We start from the raw sequence: 20,588 nt of genomic DNA, 5'->3' as shown, positions 1-20,588 counted from the left end.
AACCAAGATCTCTCTGATCTTCCTATGGGATGTTGGCCAGTAAAAGCTGGAAAGGGGACTGTGCGTGAGAGAAACCATCTTGAACAAAGACTATCTTTCCAGATTAAATTTTAGTCTTTTAGATGCGTATTTGCTTGTAACCATTTCTACCTTTAGCCCTTTTACTTATCACTTAATCCATGTTCGTTGGTTGTTAAAATATTTTCCTTTCATTATAAACCATCAGTGTTGGGAAAGTTCAGTGAAGTGTGTGCTTTGGAAAACTGACCGGTCGGAGTGTTTCACTGTCTTTGAAGAGGCAGCAAATTTCACACTTTCTCTGGGACTGTTCGGTGAGAGGGACTGATCCCTGCGGTAGGACAATTTGAGGGTGAATTTGGGGATAGAAGGGTACTGAGATCAGCCTGCCAGGAGTAACCAAGTTGGGCAATGTTCAGGGTGAGGCTTGTGGGTGCTGGCAGGCTGTTGGGATCAGAGCTCTGGTCCAAAGTTGCACAGCCAGAAAACACCCAAGATTGCAAGGCAGATGGTGAGCAAATCCCTTATGGGCCTGGGTGAACACCAGAACATCACAGCATGCAAAACATACTTTGTCAGTGGCTTGTACAGCTCTTTTTGCTACACAGCAGACCACTGTTTTGAATCAGGATTCCCATGTTCATTTCCTAGCTCTGAGGGAGTGTTGTCTAATAGTTAGACAACAGCTTTGGCATCTTCATTCTGAAAGAGAGTATGGCCAAGTGGATGACACTTGGGTCTAGCATTACAGACAGAGTTCTAGTTCCGGCTCTGCCAGGCATGACCTTGTGCCACCTCTCGGGTATCATCTGTAAAATGGGAGGAATGATACTTGCCTACCCCTTAGTAAGGTGCGGGTGAGAGGTTTTCCTCAATTGGAGCAGTAAAGTACACAGAATTATCATCAGCCAGGGAAGGCTCCTGACACTCAGCCCAGCACACCTTTCTCTAGGTCTAAGGTGGTGGGGAGCACTGCTGCTGCGCTTGTGTCCCTGCTTGAGCACTAGCTCTGTGCCTCCCATTTAGGAGAATGAGTGGGGTCTATGAGGGTTGTCATAGAATCTGGTGCGTAGAAGCTCGGGGTTGGAACATGCTCGTTGTGGAAGGAATGTTTGGAGATTTTAGTAGCAAGCTTCCAAAAAGTTCAACTGATCGTTTGCAAATGGCAATTTTCAGAGGCTTGTAACGGAGATAAATCTGGATGGATTTTCCTGGGGACCTGTAGGACTATCTCCCTGCTAAATTTCAAGGTGGCAAAGCTACCTATTTTCCCCTAACTTCATTCAGAGAAACAGTTGAGCCATTTTGCTTGAACAAACGAACGTGAGGCAGACACCTGGCATGGAAAGTTTTAGCCCAAATAATTAAACTTTGACAAAGTTCTAAGCAACTTAAAAATGGGGTTTATAATGGAGAGTGGTCGCTTAACTATAGACTTTGCTGCCAGCGCCACCTATCACGTCAAATGAAAAAGATGGTTTGTGTTTTTGTTCACAGGGTACTAGCGGATTGGTTGAAAGCCAAATTTATGGGAGATAAAAGATCCAAGGATATGATCTGCAACACAGAGGAGAGAGTCCAGACACTTGCATTGTTTAACTCTCTTGGTATGCAAGGAGATCAGGCTGTTTGTGTCAACTTGTGTGTAAAGGTACGTTAGAGCAGTCTGTAAGCTGTGTGCTGCTCCCTGGGCCCATCACCTCTCTGATGCTAAGAAATGCTTTGCCAAGGCTATCAGTGTGTGGTGTCATCTGCAAGCTCATCACCATTTACGAAGTCGTACCAGTCAGGGAGTCTCAATATTTCATTATTTTAACCCTATTCAAAGCTTTATTGTCCAGTTTAGCAAAATTCAGTTTTTATTTTTTTGTAATTTGTAATTTTGATGGGTAATATTAATGTTTATTTTAAGCTTTTAAAAAACTTTTCATCTATTTAAATCTTCACAGTTGTGGCAAAATATGGGGGTTCAAGCAGTGGGGGTGGACAACAATAATTATTTAATGACTGTAAACATTGAGACTTAAAACTTTGTAATCGTTAAAGTGTAAATTGTCAGCATACTATTTCAAAATGTTCACCTTAAATCAAACTCTAGTAGGTTCTCAAGCAGCGTTTTTCTTTCTTGTCTGTAAATTTTGATTATCACTGGAAATATTTTCCCATTGGTTTGTGTGCTTATCAGCAAAATCGATCTTTATAGACATTTACCGCTAAAAATCTGTATTTTTTGTGAAAAATGGTTTGAAATGGAAATTTTCTAATTTTTGAGTTCCCTATTTTTTCCTTTCCTTTTCCTCTTTTTTCTTTTCTTTTTTTCAGTCCTTTTCAATAATTGAAAACTATTATGTGATTGGATGATGAGGGTGCCAAATTAAGGTTTCACGGGCAGCTTTAATCCGGGTGTTTCCTAGCTTTTGAGTGCTTGACTTGGCAATCTAAATAAAATTCCTGTTATGAAGTTTTTATGTGCATGTGTATGATGCGCCCATATTCAATGTCTCACTCATTTTTCTCTCCCCTCCCCCACGAGCTTTTCCCCCCCCCCCATAAAGTTCCAGGAAGGAGCTTCCTGTCCGAAATGCTATTGCTAGCTTGATCTACAGCATTCAGTGTGTTCTGAGCCCCTCTTGTTTGCTGTAACTGAACTGTTTCCTTTGTGCTTGCGCAGGTGGCCCATGGAACCCTCAGTGACACGCAGCTTGACGTGGCGGAGGCAGAAAAAGATCTGCTTGGAACGAGTGGTCTTGTTCTCCTGCTGCCCCCTAGAGCGAGGAGTGACGATGTGGCTGAGGAGGATGTCTACTGGCTTGCAGCTTTGCTGCAGTTGAAACAGCTCCTTCAGGCGAAGCCTTTCCATCCAATAGTACCTCTGGTGGTTCTAGTCCCTACGCGGGGAGAAGAGGCCACAGAGAAGGAAGTAGAAGAGGGTGTGTGATTTTCTGTACCTTGAAATAACTATTAATATTTAGGATTATGCCCAGGGCAGAGAATGAGCAATAAATGTGTTCCTCCAAATGTAGCATTTGGCTAAGAGCTATAGATGTGAGATGGAAGAATCCTCTGATCTCTAACACGAATCCAGAGAGCCTTAGGAAAGAGACTGTAAACTGAAAAGGAAAACCAAATATTAGGGTTTTTTTTTTCAAGGATTTCAGTTTTACTTTGCATGTAATTTGTTGCTACAGTGTGGGAAAAGAATGGGGCAGTCAGAGACATAGTAAATCTCCGCTGTCAATGGGACTAGGCTGAATAGGAGAATTTCATTTTTTTTCTGTTGTCTGTGTATGAATAATGAAAAATGCCTGCTATTTCAGCAATTGCTTTTCCTTTAAAGGTTTGATGCTGCAGGATTTGATTTCAGCTCAGCTTATTTCAGACTACATTATTGTTGAGATTCCGGATTCTGTCAGTGACTTGCAAGGCACCAACAGGGTAGGAACAGTAGTTCCAAAATTAAATATTCAAAAGCTTGTCACTAAGGTCTCTACTACCTTAATTGTTCACATCTGGTGGGGAATGTTCTCCACATTCTAAATAACTCTGCGTTTTAAGCTACAAAACTTTTGTTTTGTGGGTTGTTTTTTCCATTGCTAAAACTGAGCTTTATCATAGTCTGTGCACAGAAAACTTAGGTCCTACTGAACCAACCTTTGGCCAGAGCAGGACTTGGCTAGAGTTATGTTTCAGAAGATACTGTTCTTTAAAATATTAGTAAAATAACACAAACATTTTCAACTAAGGCTCCAGCCCTAACTTAACTCTGCCCCTGCATTTTGTCCATCCGCCAGTATTCCTGCCTTTCCTCTACGTATGGTCTGGAGACCCACACAATTAATTGCACAAAACTGGTGTCTGCCCTGTCTAGTATTTGAGCTATAGCACTGTGGTCTTCAGTGGCAGGATAATATAATCCACAGCTGTCTCCACCTTATATTGGCTAACGGGGGTGTGTCTGCTGTTTAACCAAACAATGTTATGGTGGATTACGGGCAAACCTTTGTATCATAGAATTGTAGGAGTGGAAAGGACTTTGAGAGGTCATCCTGTCTAGACCCTGCCCTCATGGCAGGACTAACTATAATCTGGACCATCCCTAACTGGTGTTTATCTAACGTGCTCTTTAAAACCTCCTATGATGGAGATTCCACAACCTCCCTGGGCAATTTATTCCAGTGCTTAACCACCCTGACAGTTAGGAAGTTTTTCCTAATGTCCAACCTAAACCGCCCTTGCTGCAATTTAAGCCCCTTCCTTCTTGTCCTGTCCTCAGAGGTTCAGGAGAACAATTCTTCTCCCTCCTCCTTGTAACGACCTTGTGTGTACTCGGAAAGTGTCAGTGTTCCTTAGGACTTGGGTCCTGAGCTGGAAAGGGCCCTGTGCAGGTTGTACTCAGCTGGTTGTTCTGCATACTCTGTTCACCTCCCAGTACCCTCTACATTAAATGGGAGGGGTGGTTTGGTCCTTCCCCTCACACAGAGGAAGGGGAACTAGTGTGGTGTTAGGTCCTTGTCTGGCCACTTCCATAACAGAGCCTAAAGGGGTCAGAATGTACCCAGTACATTTCCTGTTCTTCCAGTCTGCATTTTACACAGAATAATACACTCTGAGTCTAGAAGGACCGTTAGGACATCTAGTCTATCCTTCTCTGTAACACAAGCCAGAGGAAGCCACCCAATGGTTCCTGTATGAAGCCCAGGAGCTTAGGTTAAGATAGAGTCTGTCTTTAGGAAAGACACTCCTTCTGGATTTAAAGACTCCAAGTGACAGAGAATCTGCCACAAACTTTGATCATAGAATCATAGAATATCAGGGTTGGAAGGGACCTCAGGAGATCATCTAGTCCAAGCCCCTGCTCAATCCCCAGTTTTTGCCCCAGATCCCTAAATGGCCCCCTCAAGGATTGAACCCTGGGTTTAGCAGGCCAATGCTCAAACCACTGAGCTTTCCCTCCCCCCTAAAACAATTGCCCTCTCTGAGGCTTGAACTCAGGACCTTCAGATTATGAGACTGACGTGCTGCCAAGTGCTGACCTGTCCCAGTGGCTAAATTATCTTTTCTTTACATCTGCACCTTTATTTCCATTGTCACCTCGGCTGAGTTCAACTTTCAGCCACTGGGTCTCATAATGCTTTTGTCTTCCAGAGCCCTTTGCTATCAGAGAGCTTCTTCCTGTGTGGGGAACTGCAGACTAATCCGGTCACCAGGGCCGAGGCTCAGGGAGTGGAGCCATGGTGCCTGGAAAGCAGAATGCCAAACCCCAATCTGGAAATCATCAGTTGGGAACAGTTATCAATGGATTCTGTGCCAGCATCTGTTTTCAGCTCTGACCATGATGTGCTTGTGTGGGGTGGGAATTAAGGTTGTTTCATGGAGGTAGAGTAAATTAATGGTGCCGCAAAATTTAGCAATTGCTGCTGTGAATGTCACAGTTGTTGCTGTGGGATTTGTTTGCATTGTACCATGGACTATGAAGCCAATGGGGCTGCAGGATTGAGTCCATAGTGTCACTAGTTAATATTGAGCAGAGCTTCTAAAGCGGCCTGGCTGACTGGTTTGTTCTGTCAATGTCTGTGCCATAGCTCTCCGAGGCAGTGCGATGGCTGCTTTCCCAGTGCCCCAGCTCCCCAGAGCTCGGCTGCCAGACCCTCCAGCAATTCATCGAGGATGGGCTTAGCCGTGAGTTCAGCGGGCGCTTCTACCATGACCAGAGGCAGAGGCGCTTGGCCGGCCTGCCCTCCCAAGAGCCCAGCGCTATCATTGAGCTGTACAACAGCGTCCTGCAGTTCCTGTCTGGGGTGGTTTCCTCAGAACAGCTCTGTGACCAGTCCTGGCCTGTCACTGAGTTCGTGGAGCCTGGCGGCAATCAGCTGCTTCCTCACCTCCATTGGAACACACTGGATCACCTGGGCTGGCTGAGGAAGGCCGTGCTGTCCTTCCAGATCCCGCACATGGACCTTCCTCCTCAAGGGGGTATGTAGTTTGCACTGGGCAGAAAGCTGCATCTCAAGACGTTTTAGTGTCAGGGTACAAAGTCTGTCCCTTTGCCAGCAAATGTCTCTCCCCTTACATTTAAAGTGTGTTTCAGTCTTTTTGTATCAAAATCTAGCCATAAATTTCATGATTGTTCTGTAGCCTGAGTGCATGTGTCTCCTGCATTATGCACATTAGCATGATCCTGATCTTTGCTCAGAGTAGGCCCAGCCCTGGAGGGAGGAGATTGCAGCAGGTTCAGACTGAGGTGTATCAGCAGAGCTGAGTTTGGGGAAGCCTTCCCCGCAGCGCGGTGGACTGGCCATTGCTGCTCCTCCCTGACTGTAGTACCCAGTGCAAACAGTTACTCAGTGGAGATTATGCTAACCAGTTGCGTATGCTGTTTTTGTCCAGCTCCCTGGCGTCCTGTCTGCTCCATGATTTTCCAGTACGTGTCCCAGATCGCCAGCTCTCCCCAGACCCAGCCGATACTCCAGTCTCAAGTGGAGAACCTGCTGAGCAGAACCTATTACAAATGGCGGGGCAGGCTGTTTGCCAGCTCAGGAGATGATGGACCTGCTGTTGACGAAATCCCCTGGGATGAGATCTTTGTGCTGTGCATTGATCATAAACTGAGAGACTGGAAACCCCCCCGGCTGCCTGTCATACCAGGTATTCAGTGTTCTGGGGTGGGCTCGTCTGTGCTTTGTTACATACTGCTCTCTTGTTCTGTTTAACACAGCATAGCTTGCGGGCCCATCCCCATGGTCTCCAGAGGCAGTGTATAGCATTAGCATGGCATGTTCTCTGGGAGGGCTGACTCCCCATCATTCCCGCTGCTCTTAGCAGTGGGATGACTGTGGGTGCATTTGCATTTGCTGCACATCCGTTGGCCAGCCATGGGACTTTCTCTTCATGAGCCCATGGCAAGCTAGAACTCTGCCCAGCATTGCTCCTCATGCTTGCATGGAAGAATATGTTCAGAACCTCTCCAGTCTAGTGCAAATCCGATTAATTTATAAGCCAGTGTTGGCCTCATAGACTTAGATCCATTCAAATTACTAGAGGCTTCATGCACCTGTCTGGGGGCAGAATTTGGCCCCAACGTTGAAATTGCCAGGCATTGTTTTGCCCAGTGACATTGTTCAGCTCTTGCTCAGACATGTTGCCAGTGACCATTCATCTATCATGCGTCCCTGAATTCTGACTCCTGGGTTCAGGCATTGAGGATGTGCTCTGAGAATTGATGATGGATATCTAATAATATTAGCACACCCTTAGAATTAGTAGTATCACCGTTTTGCCATATTCCAGCAAACAGAAATAAGGACAAAATGTGGATGGTTGTTCAATGTGTTAAGCTAAATGTAGAAAGACTGAACTCATGGGTGTACTGTGGTGCCTAGATGTAAATATCCTCCCTGAAAGATGTGCAGACTGTTGCAAATAGAGCAGGCTTGAGAGGGCTGATGATTACTTTTCAGGGTGTCTGAAAGTACTCGACCGACACATCTCAGCTGAAGGTTTAAAGCAGGTGGGTAAACTCTGGCGACTTGTTAGTTTTAGATAAACCAGTAAAACCTGCTGCTATGAATAAGCATTACTGGTGAGAGGAGTTGAGGCACAAATCTCCTTGGGCCGAACTCCTTCCAGAGAAATTGCAGATGGATTCAATGTAAAAGGTGTTTTCTGCATGAGAAACACCAGTCTTCATTTCAGTGTAAAAATATCTGTTGCTGAACTGAGCTTTCATGCCTGGCACATTGTGGGGTTGGGTGCACTGGGGTGTTAAAAGTGAAGATAAAGCAATATTTTACAGTAATCCCCAACAATCCAATCTGGAATTTCCTGGATATTGAATCAGGCCCAAAAGGCACACTACTGCAAGTTCTGTCTATTCAACAGATCTAATTCCTTGAAATCTTCAAAACGTAAGGCACAATTTCCATGAGCTATGTTTTAATGTTGTATTTCTCTTGAAGCTGAAAGCCTGTATTGATCCTGACTAGATTTTTCATGTTTGTTTGTGTGTAGAAGCAGTGAGTGAAGATGGCCAGATATATGTCTATTTCTTTGAGGAACATTTAAAAACCTTCACTCTTCCTTTTTCATGGGAGCGGGCCAGACTGCAAACACAGAAGGAGATCCAGAAGGGGGACACAAGGCAAGATGATTTTTTAAATTTGTCATGATAAATAGCATGACTATATCTTCATAAATTGCACTGACGTCACTAGTTGAGTAGGCACTGTACACACTGGGAAATTGCACAGCGTCTTCATGATTGCATAGGGTGGGTTTTTTATTTTCCCAATGCTCTTCATATTTCTATAATGAAAAAGGTATACTTTCTTTGGAGAGACACACTATATTACAGCCCTATCCAGAGATCACAGTGCAGACTTGTTAGGGTTTTCCAAAGCTTCTCTCATGTCTTACGATGAAATAGATGAAAGCATTTTAACTCTTACTAAACATGAAATGATTTGCTTCTGGCTGCACAAAATATGGAGGAAGAGAATGTTAATTGGGGGTCTGGTGACCTCCTATACCACGATGGTAAAAGCCTTGATCGCGTGCTAATGGTATGTCACCGTTCTGTCCAGTGTCAGTGTCTGTTACATGTCTGTTACAGGCTGTGCTGGGCGTAAAGGAACCGTCCATGCTGTCTTCTCCATCAAAATTAATTACAAGTTGTGTCTTGCAGCACCAGGGCTCTTTGGCCTATTCAGAAGAGTGAATGCCTTTAATGAAATGTTGGAAGGCAGGGTCCCATTGTGCTGTTTGTCAGCCTGGATCAAAAGCTGCTTTTTATTCACATCCCTTATTGAAACTGTATTTCCCAGCAGTTGCGCTCCAGAGGAGGCTCTGTCCCTGGCTTGCAGGATGGAGTGGGAAAGGGCCCTTTGGTAAGCAAAGAGCCAGAGGAGTTGCCTGTAGGAGCAAGTGTGTCAGGGGCACAGAGCTGGTGTCTGGGGCGGGTAGTATCCCTCTAGAGGAGTGAGCCCCTAGCAACCTACTCACCACTGTCTTGCTGTCTCCAGAAGGCATAGGATGAAGCCAGTGGCTAGTGTTTCTCATCAGAGCGCTGACTGCCCTCAGTTGTGTGGTCTACACTACAAAGTTAGATCAATGTATGGCAGTTGTGTGTGTGTCTATGCTTCGTCTCCCACCAACGTAAGCACCCCGTTACGCTGACAGAGTCACACCACCTTCCTGAGCGGCATAGAGGCACGGTCAGTGTACTTTAGTCAACACAGGGTGAGTGCAGACACTGTTACTTACATCAACCTTAGCTGTCCTCCAGCAGCTATCCCACAATGCGCTGCACTGACTGCTCCGGTCACCATTGTGAACTCCACTGCCCAGGGGTCACAGAGACTGGAACCTCCCCTTCCCCGACACCATTTAAAGTCCCACCGATTTTTTTAAATTCCTTTTGTTGATTGTCTGGCTTAGCGAGCACACTGAATAGCCCTCCATTGTTGAGTTCAACTGACCAGCTGACCATGCTGGCTACATGCTCAAGACTCGCTCCTGCCTGGAGTAGTCAGGAGATATTGGCTCTCCTGCGCTTGTCAGGAGAAGAGGCTGTGCTGACCCAGCTCTGAACCGGGTGAAGAAACATTCAGACATCTACAAGCAGATTGCTTTGGGGATGCAGGAGAAGGGGTATGACAGGGACCAGCAGGAGTGCCGTGAGAAAGCCAAGAAGCTGCAGCAGGCCTACCTGAAGGCCAAGGAGGTCAACAGTCGATCCGGTGTGGAGCTGCAGACCTGCCACTTTTACAAAGAGCTGCACGTCATACTTGGCAGAGACCCAACCACCGTCACCTCACAGCATCGTGGATACCTCCGAGGAGCCCAAGTCTTAGGCCCCTGCAGTGAACAGCGAGGAGGAGGTGGTGGTTGGTAAGGAAGAGGAGGAGTGTGCAGGACAGGCGACCAGAGGATCCAGCCGTGCAGTGAGCCAGGACCTGTTTTTGACTCCACTGAGTCCAGCCAGTTGAGAATGGGTGAGCCTGATGCAGGTGAAGTGGCTCCATGAACGCCACCAACAGCCTTGAATTGGTTTTGCGCTATGTCCCACAGCCATCTGTCCTCCAAGGAACTGTCATGTTCTCCACTGGTTCGATGGTTCTTGTGGCTCTGCAAATACTCTGGGATCGTGCGTCCTGTGCTCGCGATGCTCATGACAGTAGTGCAGAGCTGTGCGGGCTCCATGCGTCTGTCAGAGATGACAGACAGTGAGAGAGGCCACACGGGTTTGTGGCATTTTGAAAAAAGGTGCAAAAATTATGGGAAATGGACAATATTACGGAACAGAGACCGTTGCAAACTGGGAAGCAGACCCCTGCGTGGCTCGTTTAGCCCCACCATGCATTGCCAAAACTTCCCCAAAGTCAGTGCACTGAACGGTGGTGAGTTGCACACTGAAGTACCTACCCTGCACTCTGCATCGACACAAGCACTCCTGACAAGTACGTGCGCCGTTGACAGATGGCTCCAAGTTCGCACCCACACTAGCGCTGTACTAACCGTGGTGGCTGTATGCCGACATAACTTGAGTCAACAATCTTCTTCCTTAGATATTTTAAGGTCAGGCTTGACAAAGCCCTGGCTGGGATGATTTAGTTGGGGATTGGTCCTGCTTTGAGCAGGGGAGCAGATGACCTCCTGAGGTCCCTTCCAACCCTGATATTCTATGATTCTAACATACGTTTGTAGTGTAGACGTGGCCTTAGAGTCCAAGTAGCATGCACTGCCTCAGGGGTATCTTTCCTTAAATGAAACCCACTCCTGTGTTGGGGCCCAGAAACTCCTTGCCCCACTCAATTCCCATGTACGCTTTATTTTCAGGAGCTAAGTGGCATGTAGGTGATGCAGAGGCCTCGTGCTGAACCCTCCATACAGGGGGATTTCATCCCCAGCGAATGTGATTATTTCCTTAGTTCTGCTATTTCTGAATTCCAGGCAGCCAGGAGCATACTGGCTTTGGCTTTCCGCCCTCCCTCTAAAATACTTTCCTTTTCCAGGTCAAGGATATGCTCTCCTCAGTCATTTGCAAAACGTTATCCCATTTTGCCACCTCGAACTGAGCATGTCGTCAGGCTGGGGGATCAAGAAACGAGGATTCCTAGTGCAGCAGATCTAACACACGTGGCCTCAGCCCAGGAGCGCCTTCCAGAGCGCCTGGCTGCTAATCTGGAGCTGGAGAAGAGAGAGCACAGGAGGTAAGTGACAGGAACAGCTGCACAGACCCTTTTCCTAGCAGACTCATTGATGGCTTTGCAGGGTGCTGGGGTTCATGAACAGAGTTTTGGCTTCTCTGTTGTATGGAGCTGAGGTTTAGTGGTTTCATGGAGGAACCCAGATTATTGCTGACAATCTCTCCTTTGCATAAAGCTGCTGTGTCCTCCTTCCCTCTCCCCCTCCTCTCCTCGGCTATCAGAAACAGGGCTGGTTCTAGGGGGCAGGCAAGCAGACCATGGGCACCCATTCCTTGCGGGTGCTCAGCTGTTTTTTCCCTTCAGCTGCTTGGGAGGTGGGTGCCAAAAATGTTTTCTGCCCTGGCCAGCCAAACAGCTAGGGCCGTTCCTGGGGTTCAGAAACATCGTAACATGGGCACTGTGGGGTTTGAGATCCAGCCAATGGCTGCCACCAACAGTCAGACCATCAGTACTATAGCGAGGCTGAGTGCAACGGAAGAGCCGGAATTTCCATGAGCGCGCAGGGTACCAGGAGCGAAATCACAAAGCTTAACCCAGAATTCTTTGAAAGGTGTGATCCTACCAACCAGATCTCAGCACGAGCCCTCATGCTATTGCATGCCGTTGTGCCAGTCATCAGGCCAGGCCTTCAGCTGTTCTTCCAGCCCTCCTCTGTAGCTATGGGAACAGTTTGACATTTGAGGCTGGATCCCAAAGCAAGGCCCTCCACAATGACGTGTCTTGTCTTAGTGGGTGAAGCACTAGCGCCGCGGTGCCAGACACAGGGAAGGGTTGTTTGACCGGTGGGAGCGCTCCATGCTGCACGTCAGTCAGTTGGAAGGGATTTCTAGGGTAAAGGCAGAGTGCTCTGTACATTGCCCCTGTCACTTCACCTTGCCATGTGCAGTTCCTTGTCTGTGAGATCAGGAGAAGGTGAATGTATGTCCCTGTTCTCTCTCACTGACCTTTTCTGTCCAGGATCCTGGAACAGGTTAGATAGTACATTGGGCTGTTTCCCTTGCTTAACTGAAGGGATCCATTTCTCTAAAAGTTCCCAGGGTTTGGCATCTTTCATTGCTTTGAGGAAGCCAATAACTTGAACTCTGATCTGATGGCTAAGTAATACCCCAAGAATGTGGATTCCTCCAGGGGCATTATTAATCCTGATTCTGAGCACTGCTTTTTTGTTCTTCCGGAGTGACTCTACCCAGCTAAACTGATGGTTGTCGTGTGTCATTTGCTAAGGTTTGCCAAGTGAGGTGTTACTGTATGCAGTTTAGGATCTGTTGGTATCAAAGCTGGTGTATGAGCATCTGTTCTAGCATCAGGTGTTCTCCCTTCCCCTCTTATCTACCTATGCTGGTGTGGACAGTCAGTGTCTCTGGGGTGTGCTGTCTACCCCTGCTCGGCTGTTGGAGTACTGATTGGATTGATGCCTTTTCTCAGGGTGAGTGGGAAGAAGGGGGGTGATTTTCAGATTAGCCGTTTTACAGGGGATCTTTTCCTTGCAGCTTTTTCTGCAGTGCGCTTTGCTTGAATTGAGCCACACTGTGAGTTCAGAACATGATGGATGGAATGATTGATTACAAGCAGAACCCACCTGTAACGATGCGATGGCGCACCGGCGTGGCACCTCCTGCTAGTGATCCTGGGAATTAGCTCAATTCCAGCCCAGAGCGCCCTCTGCCTGCCGGTGGCTCACCTGCCGCTGGCCCCCGAGTCCCTCCCGGACCCCGGTGCCTCTTACTTCGGGGTTCTGCCCCAGCAGTAACCCACAGCCTGGGTCTCCCCTCCCAGGGGAATCCCCAACCCTCTAAACTCCATCTCGCCTCAGTGCCAGTCATCATCTAGCCCACGCTCACTGGGGCAGACTGCAGTCTGTAATGGCCTCTCATCACTGGCAAGGGGGGTTTGGACCAGCTGCCTCTTCCTAATCCCGGACTGTACCTCGGCAGCCCCAGTACCTTCTTTAGGCCTTGCACAAGGCCTGCAGCCTGGGAGTTACCAGGCTGGAGCTCCCCAGCTCCCCTTGCCTTTCCCCAGCACTGCTCTGCCTCAGATACCCTTCTCTCGCAGGCAGCTAGGTTCTTCTCTCTCCAGAGCTCGAGAGAGACTGACTCAGCTCCTGGCTCACAGCTAGGTTGACCAGACAGCAAATGTGAAAAATCGGGATGGGGGTAGGGAGTAATAGGAGCCTATTTAAGAAAAAGACCCAAAAAATGGGACTGTCCCTATAAAATCGAGACATCTGGTCACCCTACTCACAGCCCTTTTATAGGGCCAGCTGTGGCCTGATTGGGGTGTGGCCCCAGCTTCCCCAGTCAGCCTAGCCTTTCACAGGAGCGGGGCAACTGCCCTGCTACACCACCCTCCTTGTGCTGTTAGCTCTGCTTTCATCTCTGCCTCCTGGATCATTTTAAGGGGAAGTTCTCTCCTTTTTCTCCATCAGTATTTCCATCACTGTCTGTAAACTAAGGGGTCAGCGACTTCTCTCTGAACTTCATCAACAGGACTGCATTGAATGGGGTCTCTGTAACTTAGACTGCAAACCTTCGAATGGAGACGTGCGGAGAATCCCAAATCAAACACCGTATGGATTGCTAAGAATGAACTCGCTCACTGCACTCAGGCCTGGACGAGTCTCACTGGTTAATTCGGGGAAATGGTCATTTCGTTTGGAATTCAACAAGCTATTGATTTTCCTTCTGCATAGTGCCATTTTCAGGAGCGATCTGTTCGATTTAAACCTCCCTTGAAGAAACTGCCTCGGCTCGTGGCGACTGAGCGGCTCGTCCCTGCCCTGGCAATGTAGAGAGAGAAGTGGTGCGGTTACCCCTTTCCTGAGCCATGCTGGCTTCCCAGGACTTCTGACTTGTGCACTGTCCCTGGGGTGCTCGGGCTGCCAGTCAGACCTGATTTCCCTCTGTGGTTACATCAGCCCAGAGAATGTGCATGCTTCGGGCAGAAAAGCACAAGGTGTATAAAGCCGAGCTGCCGTTTGACCTGTCCCTATGACCTTGTTTCTTTCTAGGTTTGAGGAGCAGCTACACCAGTGGTTAGCAGAAGACTCTGAGCAGCTCCCATGCTCTGTGTCTCTTCCCCTCTACCTCCCTCAGAGCCTGGTCTGTACACCTCCGGTTATCCATCCACTGAGTGGAACGCCCACGTCCCCACATGCACAGGTAAAAAGAGAGAGTTGTATTGGCGAGAACATAGAGCTTTACCTCTGCAGAGCACTGAACAAACGCTGAACAGATTGATGTCCTGAACTTGCCATGGGAATAACAGGTGGTTTTCATGGTAGAATTCCAAGTCTGTGAATTTCTCGAGAGAGAGAATTTCTGCCTGCCTGGGAGATGGGCTCCAGCTGTCCTGGATAAGTGGGCTGCTGTGAGCGTATTTCCCAGAAACACAGGGTTAGCCTTGTGTTTATATGTGATTTTAAACATGAGTCCTTCTGATCAGCCCATCGCATTGTCGCTGTCCCCTTTACTATTGTGCATAGTAACCGTGAGCTGAGATGTGGCGCAAGAGAATCAGCCAGCCAACACTCCGCTCCACCGAGTTAAAGGTGGGAGATGGGTTGTGAAAGTGCTGGCTATGCCCCACCCTCCTGGGAAGGGAAGTGCTTGGCCTGCACCACTAGGAGATTGCTGGTTCAGAGGCCAGGCTGTCTCCAGAGGTAGCAGAGGGATTTAACAGGCACATTCCTCCAGGGCTAACTTTCCCTTGTTCCTGTCGGACAAGTGATTCTTTGACAGTCGTGCATCTTTCCCTCTGGACAGGCTGGAAGTCGTGTGGAACATGGGCATCTGGTGAAGGAGACAGGAACCTCTCTGTCAGACAGACTGAAACGCTTAAAACGGCTGATTAGAGCGAACAAGGAAGAGGAGATCGCCTGTGAGCTTCATCTCTCTGCCCTGCGGGACATGGTAGATGTTTAACCATGTTTAACTAAGCCAGCATGTGGAGCAAGAGACCTCACGATGAAAGATTGTCCAGGATGTGGGGTCAGACAATAAATGTTCCCACAGCAGGGGCCTATGCTAGAAACTATGCCTCTCCTCCGGGGAGGAATCGTGGCAACATACGCTGGACAGGGATGGATCTTGTGCACCAGTCCCTCGCCCAGCAGAGGGGGTGTCTGCTCACAGCCCCTCGTCTGCCCAGCCCTGCATTTCTTGTGAGCCCACGTCTGGGTTTTGTCTGGGGTCCTCCAGCGCCATGATTCCTTCACACCAGCTGCCCAGTGCCAGAGGTGGGGAACTGGTTGCCTCATGACAAGCAGTGCTTCAGGCTCAATCTGTACATTAATGTTCCCTTTCTATGAACTCCCCTCGCTTGCGTCCCATGACTGCTCCAGCAGAGAGGGGTAGACTGACCGCCATCCAGATGCTCAGTGCCTGCTCATCTTCACAGCTGTGAGGGAAACCAAGCAGCCCGCCCCCTTCTTTGACTGCCAGCCTCCCTGCCCTGCCAGCCTCTTGGGTGGGCTCCCTCTTGGTAATAGAGTAAGGCTGCTGAGTAAACTGTAGGCCACCAGGCTGGCAGAGTTAACACTTTAGCCTGGGATTGGATTTTGGTCTTTGCTGAAACGAGAACAATAAAATCCTGCCAATGGGTGTACAGGAAGAAGAGCCATTCTGCTGGAATCATGCAGCTCAATTTGGTTTCACTAAAAGAATGTCGTAAGGTTGGTTAGTCCTAAGTCAGTGTGGATCCTGAGGTAGAAGGGAACAATGCGACTCTAATCTAAACACAGAATATAGCTAGAAGTCACAGGCTGAGCAGTTTGTAGTTTATGGAAATTGTTCTGTTCTAGTGTGCTTGTTTTTTATTCACGGTTCCGTTGCCTTTTGAGCCTCCTAGCTGCCCACGAATATCTCCTCCCTGTTTAAGAAACATTTGGAGCATTGTTCTTGTTCTCAAGAATCCATAGGATTCCTGGACTGTTGTCTCTGAATAATGCTCCATGCAAGGGGATTCTGTACTTGGTGACTTAAGTTTCATTATGTTGACTGTTTATGGCAGCTATGTACTGAAAGAGCGGTTTCCCTCTTGTGTGGAATAGTGTACTGCTGAGAACCGAACACATGCGATTTTGTTTTTCAGTAGCACAGGGCCATTGAGGAATTCTTTAGCAGCTGCTGTTTCTCAGCTTCTCATGAGGTTCTTGTTTGGAAAGTTGCATCGTTTTTATTTTAACATAAAAGTATTATCTGCAGTGAACTCAATATGAGAGTATTCTAATGGAAGGGTTTGTTCATGTAAGAAAGCCAGATTGTTTCAGTCTTAGATTGATCAGATATTCTGAAACAAGGTTACCGACAGGTTTAGCAACGAGCAGCCTTCTTGCCCACCCATCAGAAAGGAGTTGCCTATTTAAACGTTTGTATTTAAAATTCTCCCTGCTCCCCAAGCATTCACCCCCCTGCTCCCAAGTCCCCACATGTTTCCCAGTCTCTCTTTTTAAAGTAAAGCTTTTCATTTCTCCTTAAAATGCCAGTAGTAAATTTGGGTTTATCTTTTAAGTTAAAGATCTGCTGATAAAAACTGGAATATGAGGGTTTTAAAAAAAAAAAAAAAGGGAGGGTGTGCTCGAAGGCTGTTCTTGCTGGTAAACTCTTCCTACAGACCATGGAGCGCCTTTGGGATTATTTTTGAAACAGACTAAAATGAAATTAACCAGTCCACATGCCTTGTGCTCTCAGCAATGGCTCGCTCGTAATGCTGTGGTTGATCTGCTCTGCATTTGCAGTTAGTGTTGTAAGACTGTAAAATGGAATCAAGAAACCTTGGCACTGTTTTTGAGATCATGCTTTCAACTATGTACCAATGTAACCTTTCTATGTATGTAATAAATGTTGAGTGGCTTAAATTGTATTGTCAACATTTATCACTACACAAAAATGCTTCTTACTCTACATCTAATGCATTTACTTTGCATTGAAGACTTGCCATGTCTACACTAGAAATGCTACAGTGACACAATTGCAGTGCTGCAGCTGTGCCGTTGTCGTGTAAACACTTCCTACAGCAACAGAAAGGGTTCTTCCTTCACTGTTACGAATCCGTCTCTCTGAGAGGCAGTAGCTAGATCGACGGAAAACGACCTAGCAGTGTCTACACCAAGGCTTAGGTTGGCTTTACTACGTTTCACTGGGTGTGGAATTTTTCACAGCCCTGAGTAATGTTGCGAAGCTGACCTAACTTTGCAGTATAGACTAGACCTTTGAAAAAGATACCCCGGAGTTTTACGTGCGTTGACTATGCCTAATTGCTGAGAGATGATAAAGCAAATAAGTATCTTAAAATATATGCTGCAAATGTTTGTGTTGCTGGGTTGGGAAGAAAAAGAGAAAGCTGGACCAGCTCTATCAATTTTGATGATTGATATTTAAATAAAAAATATCCTAGGACTTGTCAGAAAGCCCTCCCCCCACCCCCGTCCTATGTCAGCTGGATTCCACTGACATGACAGAGCTCCTGGCTTAGCCTGAATTGTTTCCCAAATACTGTCAGTTAAGTTTCTGTCTCTACTGGTGATGTTTTCAGGGTTCCAAATCCTCACCTGAGTTCAGGGGAGTGTGAATGGTCAGCTCACTCTTCCAGGTCAGAAAGAGTGAGCTGGATTCTCTTCTGCTGCGTGCTGCTGATGCACAGTTGCTCACTAAGCTCAAATCAGTTGTGTCTGTGTAAGCCATGAACATCATTGGTCATTTGGAGTCAGTGGGGTTTCATCTCCGAACCTGATTTGTCCTCCATTACCTTGCTTACCGATGACAACAAAGGAGAAGAAGCGAGCCCAACTTGACTCCCAGAACCCAAGTCATGGCTAGCTGGCAGTTATGAAAACCTTAGTTTTGAAACAGTGTCACTTTATATGGAATGCTCTGGGAGACAAACATGGCTCCCCATGCACTCTGCCAGATCTGCAGTTCTTGTGAGACTGAGTCCATGTATAAAGCCTTCCTCGGTGTTGCCACCATCATTGTGAATGTATCTACTTGGAGCAAGTTTGCATATGCACTGGTTGTACTTGTTCATCATATACTGGTACAATGCCAGCACCTCTGGCTATGGGAACTGGTCAAGCAATGCTTATGTGCCAGAGTGACAGACCTCTTAGATCCTGCTGATAGTTGGAAATCACTGCAGTGAATGTTTCCCAATGGCACGTGTAGTCTGGGTGCACAGTCATTAAAGGAGGCTGATGCGGCTGTGGAAGGAGGGGCTGTGTGCAAGGAGGACAGGTGCAAGAACACCCACCCTAGAAACTATCCCCCATTCTCTCCAGCTCTGGTTGGAGCACACTGAGCCCCTCAGCCCTGAGGAGCACCGTACTCAGCTGGAGAGGATAAACGGAAGGGACATGAGTAATGAGTGCAGAGTAAAGAGGGGGAAGGTTTGAGCACTCAACCCAAAATCAAGAAACTGAAGGACATGAAGAGAAAAAATTACTTATTTGCTTATACACCAATGCTAGGAGCCTGGGTAACAAACAAGAGGAATTTGAATTAGAATTGCCTATTTATGAGCATAAATTTGATCTACTTGGTATTACTGAGACTCGGTGGGATGATTCCCATGACTCGAATGTTAAAATCAATGGATATAACCTATTTAGGAAGGATTGAGGGGGCAGAAGGGGAGGGGGAGTGGCACACTGTCAAAAATGACTTAACCTTTTCCCGTGTCACTGATAACTGAGAAGAAAATGATCTAGAATGCTGATGCATCAATGTCCTAACTGATAAAGCACAAGGTGGGGTACCAGTTGCCAGCTACTACAGACCATCAGATCACGTCACAGAGCAGGATAACCAGGAGTCTGTACTTGGACCAGTCCTGTTCAATATATTCATAAATGATCCTGAAAAAGGGGTAAACAGTGAGGTGGCAAAATGTACAGACTATACAAAATTGCTCAAGGTAGTTAAGTCTAAAGCAGACTGCAAAGAGCTACAAAGGGATCTCACAAAACTGGGTGACTGGGCAACAAAATGGCAGAGGACATTCCGTGTTAATAAATGCAAAGCACTGCACGTTGGAAAACAGAATTCCAACAAAATGATGGGCTCTTCATTTGCCCTCTTGATAGCTGGTATAAATGCACCCCTTGCTTGGTGGCAGTTTTTCTCTGCCTGCTTGGAAACATCCCCCCAAAGGAATTCTGAAAGCGTCGTAGTGTTGGCCTTCCCATGGTAAACTTGGCATAGGAATCTCTCCAGTGTGTTTACGACCTCAACAGTGACGGTCTCAACTGTCCCACCGCCTGCAGAGTGAGGGAGGAGAGTCTCCTGCAGCTGAATCAAACGCTTGCCAGCAAGAGCAGCTGGTCTTTGCCAGCCAACCTTCCAGGAGTGTCCCGTCCTGACGGAGTGTGAAAACTTGGCGGTGCAGTGTCTGCTAATGGTCCAAGTGACCGGACACATCTCTGAGGGACACACGCCCATTCTCTTTCCCAGCAGGCACAGAAACAAAGTCTTGCGCAAGGCGTGGGTAGCGCGTCTCAAAGAGCACTACAGAGCCCTGTCTTGTGCAAAGCGCTAGAGTTTCGTATCCCCCCGTACGCGGCACTGACGGCCCGCAGCATAATTCCCCCGCCCCCCCCGCCACAGCCCCTCCCCCTCGGCTCCGCCCCCGCCACAGCCCCGCCCCTCCCCCACCACAGCCCCGCCCCCTCGGCTCCACCCCCACCACAGCCCCCCCTCCCCCCAACACAGCCCCCCCTCCCCCCAACACAGCCCTGCCCCCGCCACAGCACCGCCCCTCCCCCACCACAGCCCCCCCTCCCCCACCACAGCCCCGCCCCCTCGGCTCCACCCCCAACACAGCCCTGCCCCCGCCACAGCACCGCCCCTCCCCCACCACAGCCCCCCCTGCCCCCGCCACAGCACCGCCCCTCCCCCACCACAGCCCCGCCCCCTCGGCTCCACCCCCACCACAGCCCCCCCTCCCCCCAACACCGCCCCTCCCCCACCACAGCCCCGCCCCCTCGGCTCCACCCCCACCACAGCCCCCCCCTCCCCCCAACACAGCCCTGCCCCCGCCACAGCACCGCCCCTCCCCCACCACAGCCCCCCCTCCCCCCAACACAGCCCTGCCCCCGCCGCAGCCCCGCCCCGCCCCCCTCGGCCCAGCAGGCACCGGCCGGGCCTTGGCCGCCCGTAATGCCCCGAGCCGGGCACTGCAGCGCGGCCCCGAGAGGCGACAGGGCCGCGGGCGGCGGGTCACGACAACAGTCAATACGGCTTCCGGCTCCTGACGGCCATTGGACAGCCGCAGCCCCGCCCAGCCGGCGGCCACGCCCCCTCCGGCGGGCCGCCCGCCACGCTAACTCATCGGCAACCAATGGGCTCCCGTGCATGCTGTGGCGGCCGCCCT

General features: G+C 48.6%; 1 protein-coding gene across 1 annotated transcript in view; it reads left to right on the top strand.

Moving 5' to 3' along the window:
* MCM3AP (minichromosome maintenance complex component 3 associated protein) overlaps window positions 1-17,068 on the top strand; it is a 77,532-nt gene extending 60,464 nt beyond the window's left edge. The window contains exons 21-29 of the mRNA XM_074968183.1: window positions 1,516-1,669; window positions 2,690-2,948; window positions 3,356-3,453; window positions 5,601-5,991; window positions 6,406-6,663; window positions 8,026-8,155; window positions 11,028-11,225; window positions 14,233-14,383; window positions 14,987-17,068. Of these exons, the coding sequence (XP_074824284.1) occupies window positions 1,516-1,669; window positions 2,690-2,948; window positions 3,356-3,453; window positions 5,601-5,991; window positions 6,406-6,663; window positions 8,026-8,155; window positions 11,028-11,225; window positions 14,233-14,383; window positions 14,987-15,145 (1,798 nt within the window). The 3' untranslated portion in view covers window positions 15,146-17,068. The remainder of the gene's footprint in view (window positions 1-1,515; window positions 1,670-2,689; window positions 2,949-3,355; window positions 3,454-5,600; window positions 5,992-6,405; window positions 6,664-8,025; window positions 8,156-11,027; window positions 11,226-14,232; window positions 14,384-14,986) is intronic.
* The last annotated feature ends 3,520 nt before the right edge of the window (window positions 17,069-20,588 follow it).

This window comes from Natator depressus, chromosome 11 (assembly GCF_965152275.1).
Source record: "Natator depressus isolate rNatDep1 chromosome 11, rNatDep2.hap1, whole genome shotgun sequence".
In the NCBI taxonomy this organism is placed as follows: domain Eukaryota; kingdom Metazoa; phylum Chordata; order Testudines; family Cheloniidae; genus Natator; species Natator depressus.
Note: the sequence above shows the minus strand (reverse complement) of the source record. Positions and strands in the feature narration are given on the sequence as shown.